Consider the following 12,804-nt stretch of genomic DNA (forward strand, 5'->3'; position numbering starts at 1 on the left):
TAACCCTACGAGCACAAGGTCACAGATGTATGTAACTAAGGATATTTGTAGGCGAGTAAGAACATCAAAAAAAATTCTTTCAGGTATACGATGTAATAAGCTCGCAGCTTTACAGAAGTCAAAGGGTCTCTCTTAAGTACTACAAAGAAAGAATTGCTGAAGGAATAAGGAAGAAGCCTTCAACTTAAGCATAGTGACATAAGGAAGAATTGGTCTTGTAACAACAGTCTCACAACAACATTGTATGCACTCCATAAGAAACTGGCACCTATCGTGGCTAATGAACAGGAAAAAAAATTAAAATATGATATTTGAGATCATATGAGTTACATAAAATTCCAGTATTTGTGGGCAATGAGATAAGCCATGTATTCATGCAACAAGCGGCAGAATGAGCATGCAAAATAATTACTTATGTTTAAAGATAACTAAGAAAGCACGAGAAGAATTACCCGACCCACGATTTAGAGTTAGCCGCGATGATTCATGCACTAAAGATGTGGAGGCACTATTTGTATGGCATTCATGTTGATATCTATACGGATCATAAAAGCCTTCAATATATACTCAAGCAAAATGAATTGAATTTACGCCAAAGGAGATGGTTGGAGCTACTGAAAGACTACGACGTTGATATTTTATACCATCCGGGGAAGGCGAATGTAGTAGTCGATGCCCTCAGCTGTAGATCTATGGGTAGCCTATCATATTTACAGCCAGAGAAGTGTGGAATAGCCCATGAGATTCATCAGCTAGCTAGTCTTGAAGTTCGATTACTGGACTCAGATGATATTGGAGTTACTATTCAGGACATGGCAACATCCTCTTTAGTAACTGAAGTGAAGGAATGCCAGTATGAGGATCCTATGCTAGCTCATTATAGAGATACATCCCCTCAAAAGGAGAATACACCATTTGAAATTACAGGAGATGGAGTCCTAAGATATCGAGGTCGATTATGTGTTCTAATGTGATAGGGTTGCACCAGCAGGTTATGGGAGAAGCTCACTATTCTCGTTATTCTATTTATCCAGGAGCTACGAAGATGTATTATGATATCAGGGGAATATACTGGTGGGACGAAATGAAGAAGGATATACTAGAGTTTGTTTCTCAATACCCAAATTGTCAGCAGGTTAAGATTGAGCATCAGAAACCCGGTGGATATTTATAGGCTATAGAGATTCCGACTTGGAAATGGGAAGTGATTAATATGGATTTCATCATAGGCTTACCTCGTACCCAACGTAAGTTCGATTCTATATGGTTTATTGTCAGTAGACTTACAAAATCAACCCATTTTTTGCCTGTCAGGACTACTTATTCAGTAGAGGATTATGCAAGGCTTTATATTAGGGAGATGGTACGACTTCATGATGTACCTATATCTATTATCTCGGATATAGGTGCTCAGTTTACAGCTAATTTCTGGAGGTCCTTCCAAAAAGGATTAGGGACTCTGGTAAGTCTTAGTACAACATTTCATCCCCAGACAGAAGGTCAAGCTGAACGTACTATTCAGACACTGGAGGATATGCTACGGGCTTGTGTGATGGACTTCAGGGGTAGTTGGGATGATCATCTTCCACTTATTGAGTTTGCATATAATAATAGTTATCATTCCTGCATTCAGATGGCTCCATACAAAGCTCTTTACAGACAGAAGTGTAGGTCATCTATCGGATGGTTCGAGGTTGGGAAAACTAAGTTAGTTGGACCAGAGTCGGTATAACAGGCAGTTGAGAAAATTAAGCTTATACGAGAAAGGCTATTAGCAGCTCAGAGTCGTCAGAAGTCCTATGCAGATAATCGACGACGAGACTTGGAGTTTCAGGTAGATGACTGGGTATTCCTAAAGGTATCACCGATGAAAGGCGTTATGAGATTTGGTAAGAAAGGAAAGCTTAGCCCTCGGTACATTGGACCTTATAAGATTATATGCTGAGTAGGCCAAGTAGCATATGAGTTGGACTTGCCTTCCAAATTGGAGTCTGTACATCTAGTATTTCATGTGTCTATGCTCCGTATGTGTATTGGAGATCCCTCTAAAGTCATTCCAATTGACGATGTTCAGGTTACAGAGCAACTATTATATGAGGAAGCTCACATTGCTATACTAGATAGACAAGTTCGGAGATTAAGAACTAAAGATGTAGCTTCGGTTAAAGTACTTTGGATTAACAATAATGTGGAGGAAATGACTTGGGAATCTGAAGAAGAAATAAAGACTAGGTATCCTTACTTGTTTCCACTTCCAGAGGATGATCAGACTAAGACATCACAGCCTTTAGGTACGCATATGGTACTTGATTCTTATGTTAGTTATTGTTATTGGTAGTGTGAGGCCATTGGTGTTATTGATGATTGTGGCCCTGTGTGGCTTTGTATTGTTGGGTTTACTATGTGAAAGGTTGATAGTATTACCGTTACAGAGGAGACTCTGCCAAAATTTCTATAAATTTCTAGGAGTTTAACATTCGAGGACGAATGTTTCTAAGGGGGGGAGATTGTTACACCCTATGCGTCCCAATGTGACGTAATGAATATTAGACTTGTTAATTATTATTTAGGTAATTTTAAAGTCATAATATGGCTATATATGATATTTGGATAGAAAATATGAAGTTTGGAAAAAATCGGATTAAAGTTGCGAAAAAATCAACTAAGGATTTGCCCTGTAACAGAGCTTTTTGAGAAATAAATTTCATGTGTATATGAGGTATTTTTGGGACATATTATATACTAAATTGAAGGTCTTGAAATTTAATTTTCAACGCTCTTAACCGTTCATTCATACGACATCTGGATAAAAATATATAAGCGTCGAAAGATGGATGAATGAGAGGGTGCCAAGCTAGCACCTCTTTGACTTTTCAAAAGTTGATATATATGTCTTAATTCGTCTCTCTCTTCATTTTCATAGAACCTGTCTTTGAGCTCTCTACTAGTGTTTCAAAGAATAGTATCATCCCGGGTACGGAATCAAGAAGCGATAACATTAAAACGATCCCTATTCTGGTGAGTGTTCCAAATACCACGTTTAGTCCATTCTTTTCCTTTATGCCTTATTCTCTGTCATCTGAGAGTCCCTCATTCTGGTGAGTGTTCTTCTTCTCCCTCTTTTTATATTTCATCTTATTTTTTGCTGGTTTTTTCTTTCTTTGTTGATTTCTTTTCGTCTCGACTCTTTTGTTTTATTTTTACTTGTTTGCATTCTTGAAGTGCTTGCCTTTTACTTTCATTAAGAAGTTTGAAATTTAAACATATGGTTTGAAATTGAATTTTAAGATATCAATCGAACTCTAATTTCAGTTATGGAACGATATTATAAGTGAAGGTTTTTGGTCGTCCAAGGGTATTCCTGTAATTGAGTCCATTCTAATGTCTTGTAAATACTCTGAGATTAGTACGTGTCAAATTCCAAATACCACGTTTAGTCCATTCTTTTTCTTTATGCCTTATACTCTGTCATCTGAGAGTCCCTCATTCTGGTGAGTGTTCTTCTTCTCCCTCTTTTCATATTTCATCTTATTTTTTGCTGGTTTTTTCTTTCTTTGTTGATTTCTTTTTGTCTCGATTCTTTGTTTTATTTTTACTTGTTTGCATTCTTGAAGTGCCTTCCTTTTACTTTCATTAAGAATTTTGAAATTTAAACATATGGTTTGAAATTGGATTTTAAGATATCAATCGAACTCTAATTTCAGTTATGGAACTATATTATAAGTGAAGGTTTTTGGTCGTCCAAGGGTATTCCTGTAATTGAGTCCATTCTAATGTCTTGTAAATACTCTAAGATTAGTACGTGTCAAATTTCAAACACCACGTTTAGTCCATTCTTTTCCTTTATGCCTTATTCTCTGTCATTTGAGAGTCCCTCATTCTGGTGAGTGTTCTTCTTCTCCCTCTTTTCATATTTCATCTTGTTTTTTGCTGGTTTTTCCTTTTTTTGTTGATTTTTTTTCGTCTCGGTTCTTTTGTTTTACTTTTACTTGTTTGCATTCTTGAAGTGCCTGCCTTTTACTTTCATTAAGAAGTTTGAAATTTAAACATATGGTTTGAAATTGGATTTTAAGATATCAATCGAACTCTAATTTCAGTTATGGAACTATATTATAAGTGAAGGTTTTTGGTCGTCCAAGGGTATTCCTTTAATTGAGTCCATTCTAATGTCTTGTAAATACTCTGAGATTAGTACGTGTCAAATTCCAAACACCATGTTTAGTCCATTCTTTTCCTTTATGCCTTATACTCTGTCATTTGAGAGTCCCTCATTTTGGTGAGTGTTCTTCTTCTTCCTCTTTTCATATTTCATCTTGTTTTTTGCTGGTTTTTCCTTTCTTTGTAGATTTCTTTTCGTCTCGGTTCTTTGTTTTATTTTTACTTGTTTATATTCTTGAAGTGTCTGACTTTGAAGTTTGAAATTTAAACATATGGTTTGAAATTGGATTTTAAGATATCAATCGAACTCTAATTTCAGTTATGGACCAAAGAACTAAAAGGTTCCAACACAAAAAGTTTGTGGAGTTCAAGGGGTATACACGAAGAGAACTGCATTAAAGCTGTTTGATACTGATCTGTCTGTGCCTAATACTGAGAGGTAAGAAAAGAAATTTTCAAATCTTGAGAAAACTATTAAAAATCTTATGTGGTTATTCAAATTCACATCAATGGTCATGAGTTAGTAACTTCGTCTTGGGTTCTTAAGAAATATTCTATTTTCTATATCTGGGGAATTTAAGTCTACGCAAATTGGTGACAAATAAGAACGTACATGTCCGAAATGTGTATCAGAAATGTTGTGTCTTGGTCGCCGAGGCTGCCACTTCCGTGATTGCTATTCACCTTGACTTTGCCGGTGTAAGTCCAATTTGGTGTACCAGTTTGTTGAAATCATATTTCTAGATTCTTGGGAAATGGTATCTTCTTTTACATTCCGGATTAATTATGAGTTATGGTTTGTTAAATTTTAGTATCTGATCATCAATTTCTTAAATTTAAATAAGAATTAAGATAAGTAGGGTAAAAAGTTACTAAAGAATGAAAAAAAAGTATACTTTTGGTTTGGTCGTATAGTTTACAACTTCATCTTAGCTATATCTTTTTATGAATAAAATTTTAAAGGAAAAAAATAAAAAGATAAACAGAGTAAAGAATTAATTCCGTGAAGAGTGCAAAATATTCACTATCACCTCCTCCACCGTCTATTATATTATATAACAAATTAAAGTTTCTGTTGAAATTTATATTAGAAAAAGTTGTATGGTGTTTTCATCATCCATTTGTTCAAATATCCTTAAATTGCAATTGCCTGCAAGGATTACTCTATAATTTTTAACAAGAACACACAAACAAACAAAAAAAATACTTGTACATCAATGTCAGTGAGATCAGGATTGAAGTATGTAATACATATTCAAATTCTTTTAAAAGAAAGAGCTTTATCATTTGTAAAAATTTATTGCAGGTAAATGTGAACTGAATGTAATATGAGATTTTAATTAATACCGTGATGAAGTTTAGAATAAGGAATGCGAAGACGACAAGGAGACGCGCATTGCATCTTTTCTTGAACTTTTGTCCTTCTAATTTTATCTGCTGAAGAAAACTTCTTTCACTATATCAGCCTTGGTGTATTTGCTCCAACGGAGGATGGTTCAAGGATGGTAAGAACATTTTCCTTCCTTCTCATTCCTTCTAACATTTGTTTTTCCATTTCGAAAAATGATATTACTATAATTTTTGGGTGTGTGAAATTACTGATTACTGAGGTACCGATCTTGAATTATATCATGAAGGTGAGCTTTACTCTCTCTGCAAATTTTGGAACTTTCTTTTTTCACCTTGTAGTAATACAATTTTTTATTGGCGTTTCATTTGCGTTTGAATTATTCACCTAAGCATGCTAACTGTTTTCAATTACATTGTGGCTTTAGAGCGTGACTCTTGGTACTAAATATTTATCTTGATTTTTCCAAGCTATTTATTCCATAATAGGGACACTATTTTACAGTTGATTTTTTTGTATATCAAAATTTGGCTTTATGAATCAAAGGTGAAATTAATATTGCACTGTTGTAATGGTAATAGATTTATTATTACATGATTTGTGTTTTTTTCTCTCTTTCAGGTCCAAAACTAAGTTTCTTAATATACAATATTAAACGTTGAGTGTACCTCTTCAATGGATGTATTATACTAACATTATCTTTGACTATTGCAGCCTATAGGTATAATTGGCGTCTTTCAGAATAACAATAACTCAGTAAAGGAATTTTTTGCTAATCTGTTGCTGGAGATGAGGACATTTAGCGAAGCAGGCAAAATAGTACGATCCAATCTACCAAGTAGTAGTATGATCCAATCTACCAAGTGGTTATGATTGGTACAAAGCTTCCTTTTTTTCTCTTTAGTTTTCCTCTGCATTTGTAGTAGAATAAATGGAAAAAATAAAAGATTCACACACAAAAAAAAAATGATTTCCGTAGTTTAGCGAGTTATTGAAGAAATTTTCTCAACCATGTTGACAAGTTCTTTGGAAAAAAAAATAATGGTTGCTTCTGATCAATTAAACGATATCCTTCAACTAATGTTTATCACTCTGAGTACATTTCTGGAATCTTATGTGCAATTTACATAAACAAAAAGTATTTAGGCATATCATTATGAAATTTTAAAAGAAAAATAAAAAGGAAGAGCTACAATAAAAAATATGTAAATTCATGGTAACTTTCCAAAGGAATTATCTTTCACTGAAGAAAAGAAAGTTAAATGCAAAGAAGTAGGAAATAACTAGAATAAGATCCCTACATCCAGGGGCGGCTCAATGTATCTCGTGGCCTAAGGCAAAATCATATTGAGAGGCCCTTAAATTTATTTTATAAAATATTTACACTAACAATAAAATTTACTTTCTAAACAATACATTAATCATTTAAGACAAAAATAAGCGAATTTCAAAAAACAAATAAGAAGAAGAGCACAAAAGATAAAGTGGTGGACTATCGGATATTGAGGTCCACAAATTTTGATTTGGCTATCATCACAAACAAGAAAAAGAAATAAACGTACATAACGTAATAGCTTAAGTTTTGAGCATTAAAGTAAAAAATATTTACTCCTTATGATCAATTTAAATGATAATTGTAGTCATTTTATTGAATAGCACTTATTGGTGAATATCTAAAATAAATTATAAATAACCTAATATAATATGTCGAATTATACTAAAAGAAAACCGGTGCATGAATGCTTTTGTGTTCATGCAGTTTGAGAGAACATTGTAAAAGAAATTCATTATATTGTCAATATATATAACATAATTCCTATATAAAAAGGATAAAATTAAAATTGAAGACAGAAGCAAATATACTAATTAATCAGTAAAGAAAATTATCATAATTTATAAAGTAATTCCTATATAAAAAGGATAAAGTTAAAATTGAAGACAGAAGCAAATATACTAATTAATCAGTAAAGAAAATTATCATAATTTATGAGTTTATTGATATAAAATAACCTCAATCAAATAACAAAAAAAATATATTGTAACACTTTTCTTTATACTAATTATTTATATTATTTATATAATATATAGTAATAATAATAAGAATTTAAAATAAATTCGGGGCCTTCAAATTTTGGGGGCCTAAGCCCTAAGGCGACAACCTCTCTGCCCAAGCCTTTAGAGCCGCCCCCTGCCTATATCTCCTGTTTGCTGAATTGTGGATTTTAAATGAGATTCTAGTCAACCTCTGTGTGTTCTTTGTTAAGTTTTCTTCACGAATGAGAGCTGAAGTACTTGAAACTTTTGTATACTTTGCTTAGTCACATAAGTAACTTTTGGTGCTTTATAAAGGAGAATCCTCCGGGCTATTTGGTGGAGTTTTGGTTATGAGTTGGTGAAATGACTGTGAAGCTGAGAAAGATGAACTTCTTGCCTGCAGATCACCCATTGTTCCAACACCAAATGTAGATCTCAAGTATATGACAGTTATTCAAACTCAAGGCAATCACGAGGCAACAGAATGTGCAGGTGCGGGGGTATATAAGCTTCACAAAGCTGAGTTGCAAGAACTCCTTCACTTTAAGCTGCTAGGTACAGGTTGATCAACATAAAAGTAATCTATACATTCTTTTTTTGTTTGCACATTTTCAATAAATATAATAGAACAATTTGCAAGTTCTATCTATAAAAGAGATTGTTTACACGTCCTTTTGCAAATAGAAAAATGAGAAAGAAAGGTGCTCTTTATGTCAAAGGGCGATGCCAGCAAACGATATTCATATTATCAACTGTACAAAAAATAATCTTTGCTTAGAAAGAACAGATCAAGGGAGATTTACTCTTTTATTGATAATTACCCTTCTTTTGGTGCTGAGTTGATCATTAGTCATTACTCTGATAATCAAGAACCTTCTTTTGTTAAGGTTAGTACAAATTTGCTTAGTTTGCTAATTGAGCCTGACAATCTGCAGATGCCTTTCTCCATAAAAATAAAACTTCAACTCTTTGTAAGTTGAAGGGTAATATAGAATTAATGTTGTAGGATGTCTTTCAGTCTATCTCTTAGTGGGACAAGGTCCTAGTCAAATATCAGAACTCTTCCCTATCTTCTGAATAATTGTTAGCTGCACATTGCACCCTTTTCCACAAATAATCTTAGTTTGTCACTGCTTGATGATCTTTGTCGTGTAATTATTACTATTAATTAAGGGATATTATAAATTGTTGGATGAGGAGAACCTAACAAGAGTGGTCTTTTGTTGCCTTGATTGATAAAAATCATGTGAACTGAAAGACTCATCTTAATACATAAGGAATACTTATAAACAATCTCTTCCTTGTCGGCTACACATGGCATGGCGTGCACTTAACCTACACATCACATATGCACTCTAGCCACTAGATATAACTCATGTGAGGCAATGTAGTGCATAAATAATTCTTCCATTATAAGACCTTGGATCTTTTCAAAGTTCCTCATAATTTCTGTGGAAGTTTTCAATTTTTTCAAAGTTCCTCTTTTGTAATCATGTAGCTGAGTTTGAGGAATTAACCTTTTCATCGGTTTGGGATTTGCAAATAACACAATACGGGCACAACCTATCTAATATATTTTATTAGTAAGCTTTTTTTCTCTCATCGAAAAGAGTATAGCGTCTAAAGATTTTTATTAGCTTGCTGGTCTTAGGAATGTCATACTTCTCTTAAACCAAGAAATTCAAGTATTTTTATGTTCAATTTTACTTGTCCACTATTGACTTTGAGAAAATAAATAAAGTACATAATTTACCATTATACTCATATTAATTGATGCATATTTTTAATGAATTTGAGAAAATGATTTGAAATTAGTAGTTAATACTGTGGGTATAACTGAAAAAAAGAAATCGTTTTCTCTTAATACGCTAAAAGTGACAAGTAAAACTGAAAATTTATTTTTAGAAAACTTGATAAATAAAAGTAAATGGAGGGAATATCATCTAAGCTTTTAATAATGTTGGTTCTTTTACCCTTCTCCTACAAGCAATGTGATTAATGTGTATTAAATTTATTGATAAAAGCAATCATGAAAATTCTCAAGAAACTTTGATAGGCTTTAAAATCATTGCTTTAGCCATTGGAGAGTAGGACTATATTTATAGTGTGCTTTAATTTTTTTTTCCTTTTTGTTTTCTTACTCGTGATTTTTATTATTTTTCTTAAATTTCTTAACTTTGGTTTTTTGAGTTGTAATATTTATATTTGTAGGAGTACTTCTTTTCCGACTGCGCGAAGCAAAGGCAAGTACACTGTAGCTCTATAATTGCAAATAAAAGTTTAAGTGGGACGTGATTAGGGCTGCCTATCGTGCGGATCAGGCTGTTATTTATGTTTAACGGTTCGGCTTATCGGTTATCGGCTTTTAAATGTATTAATACGCTAGCCACCCGATAAGATATCAGGCGGATTTGTATCGGTTTAGCTATTATCGGGCGATTTATCGGTCTATTTTAATTTGTATTACATAGGCCTATTTTGGCAACACACTGATATAGTGATAGGGTGATACCACAGTTGCACAACTTGATATATTAAACTTATTAAACTTTTTCAACATACTGATAGTATCACAAGAGACAACCAATAATGGACAAACATACTTAAACCTTCACACACTGAGGAGCAAGGCAGTAAGCTCCTCGAAATTAGCTAAATGCAGTCAAGCTTATGGCTCTACAGTCTGCACATTCTTTAGCTAACATAGCATTTCCTAACGTGGCAATTACATCCGTCAAAATGAGTCTAGACTTGGCTTGACTTTCACCTTTATATAAGCAAATGGTTTCTTCACCAATCATACGCACAATACACACCACAAAAACCATTCTTAAAATTCCATAAAAGAGATAAACACAACAACATTCAATATCTTATCCAATATCAGTAAGAGCAAGCTCAGGCTATGGCCGTATGGAGGAAACGAGGAGGTGACTTTATTCTTAGAGAAGAGAATGGGAGGCGAGAGCGGCTGGGTTGTTGTTGTGTTGCCTCAACCATCAGAGAGTAGAGAGTAGAGAATGAGCGGCGACGCGAGAGGGCTGTGTTTTGAGATCTGAGTTCACTTCTAACTAGTGACTGCTGGCAAGGAAAATTAGAAATTAGATTTTAGGGTTTCTAATAGTGGATAAATGGAAGGGATATTTAATATACATATAATATAAAAATATATAAATATAAAAATTCTTAACGGGTTAACGGTTTATCCGATAAGAAGATTGATTAATCCGCCCCCAAACCGATAAGCCATTAATAATAAAATTTCAATCTGTTCTCCACCCGTTAATCCGATAACCCGATACCAATAAGCCATTAAGTCACTTTTGCGGTTCGATTTTCGGTTTCGGTTCGATCTTGAACACCCCTAGACGTGACTTATGGTCTGTCGCAAGATTCCGTAGAGAGCTATTTGGACTTTGGGGATAATAGATTCCATTAGAGGGAATTCTGTTTTTTTCCGCTCAATTTGTATATTTTCTGTATATAATATTTAGAAATGTATATATACAAAAAAAATATTTTTTTCAGCTATTATTTTAAGAGCGGTTGCGCAGTGTTATTTTCTTAATTAGAAATTAAAGAAGAGGGTTGGGCCAAATAAGATTCTGTCAGGTCCATTTTATTAATAAGACTACAAGCTAGCCCAGTGCCATGTAGAGCCAAAAAAGAAGTAGGAATGACATCAGATAGCTACTCTAAAGGGCTGCTATTTAGTAATTAGCCAGTGCGTCTTGAATTTCGATTTTTCAGTTTAAGTTTTCAAGATAAAAATGTCCTGGATTTTCTTAAAGTTAAAATTTTTAGTTTAAAATTTCGGAACAAAATAAATACTGGCTAATCTGTAAATAGCATCCCTGAGAATGGCTATTTGTGCACTTGCCCCCCAATAAGTAGTGTATCAGCACATAAGTTGTAATTTTGTTAGGCCCATGAGATCAATTACAAGCTGGCCCACTTCTTCAAACTAAATTAATTTCCACAATGGGCGTGATACTCATGGGTATGAAGTTGTTTACATAACCACATAAATTCACCTGTTTACATCAAAACAACCTTTACATGCACTATAACTTCCTTAATAAATTAATGAAAGAAATACATTAAACAATTTTTACATGAGCTTCAAAACTAGACATATTCTACTAACATTAAGTCTTATTTTATAAGGTTTCAGAAAGAATTTATAATCTAAAAGCAAATTTTTAAGGATATATATATACCAGATGTCTTGATCGAATTGAATACTTTATAGTCACGGATGGTATAGCATCATGATATAGAATAAGAAGAAAAGAAAAATTTTAATCCATTAAAAAATTCATTAATACCCAGGCGTCGAAATCTATTTTTGTAAAGTTGTTATTTATTTGGATTGCGTGTTATAAATTATTGAAATTTTTTTTTGGAGTTTATATTTTAATTTTGAGTTTTGTAAATAGTATTAACCAGAAGCGAGCATATTGAATAGGAAATTTTTTAATCCATTAAAAAATTCATTAATATCCAGGCGTCGAAATCTATTTTTGTAAAATTGTTATTTATTTGGATTCCGTGTTACAAATTATTGGGAATATTTTTTGGAGTTTATATCTCAATTTTGAGTTTTGTAAAGAGTATTAACCAGAAGCGAGCATATTGAATAGGAAATTTTTTAATCCATTAAAAAATTCATTAATATCCAGGCGTCGAAATCTATTTTTGTAAAGTTGTTATTTATTTGGATTGCATGTTACAAATTATTGGGAATATTTTTTGGAGTTTATATCTCAATTTTGAGAAAATTTGATGAAGATTCGAGTTGATATTTGGTTTGTATTTTAGACTGAAACTCCAAGAAGTTAAATAAATTATATATTTTTCATATATCGGGTGTACAAACGCATGCAAAACATATACAACTAGCATAACTATATACAAGTTTGTATATAAATTGTAGCCTTTTGATTTGATTATGTAAAACATATTAGACACAAGTTGTATATAGGTTGTATGTAAATTGTAGGTTTTGATCAGATTTGGTACAACAAAAAATTATATTCAAGTTGTATATAAATTATAGCTTTTGACCGAATTTGTTTATATTTTATAAAAAAAATTAATTACTTCATGTAAATAGAAAAATTCAGATAAACCATGTAAATGTTATCCTAATTTTGTATCTCCAATATTTATGCATGGTTGTGTATGTGATTGGAATAATAATATGTGGGCCGTAGCAACACATGTCCATGTAGGGGTGGCAAACCTAGGGCGGTGTAGGATAT

The 12,804-nt window shown here is 32.8% G+C and overlaps 1 protein-coding gene and 1 long non-coding RNA gene across 3 annotated transcripts; both read left to right on the forward strand.

The window, feature by feature from the left end:
* Positions 1-497: 497 nt before the first annotated feature.
* Positions 498-4,419, forward strand: LOC138905193 (uncharacterized). The gene is made up of 5 exons (XM_070193699.1): positions 498-853; positions 1,315-1,462; positions 1,634-1,726; positions 2,075-2,291; positions 4,346-4,419. Exons 1-5 carry the CDS (start codon positions 498-500, stop codon positions 4,417-4,419), a joined length of 888 nt encoding a protein of 295 aa, XP_070049800.1.
* Positions 4,420-5,264: 845 nt separating this feature from the next.
* LOC117276199 (uncharacterized) lies at positions 5,265-8,194 on the forward strand. Of its 2 annotated transcripts, XR_011414032.1 has the most exons (3): positions 5,265-5,663; positions 6,221-6,382; positions 7,944-8,194. It is a non-coding gene; the product is annotated as an uncharacterized lncRNA (long non-coding RNA). The 2 variants fall into 2 exon arrangements; XR_011414031.1 differs by lacking the exon at positions 5,265-5,663 and having other exon boundaries at positions 5,803-6,382.
* Positions 8,195-12,804: the final 4,610 nt, after the last annotated feature.

This window comes from Nicotiana tomentosiformis, chromosome 2 (assembly GCF_000390325.3).
Source record: "Nicotiana tomentosiformis chromosome 2, ASM39032v3, whole genome shotgun sequence".
NCBI lineage: Eukaryota > Viridiplantae > Streptophyta > Magnoliopsida > Solanales > Solanaceae > Nicotiana > Nicotiana tomentosiformis.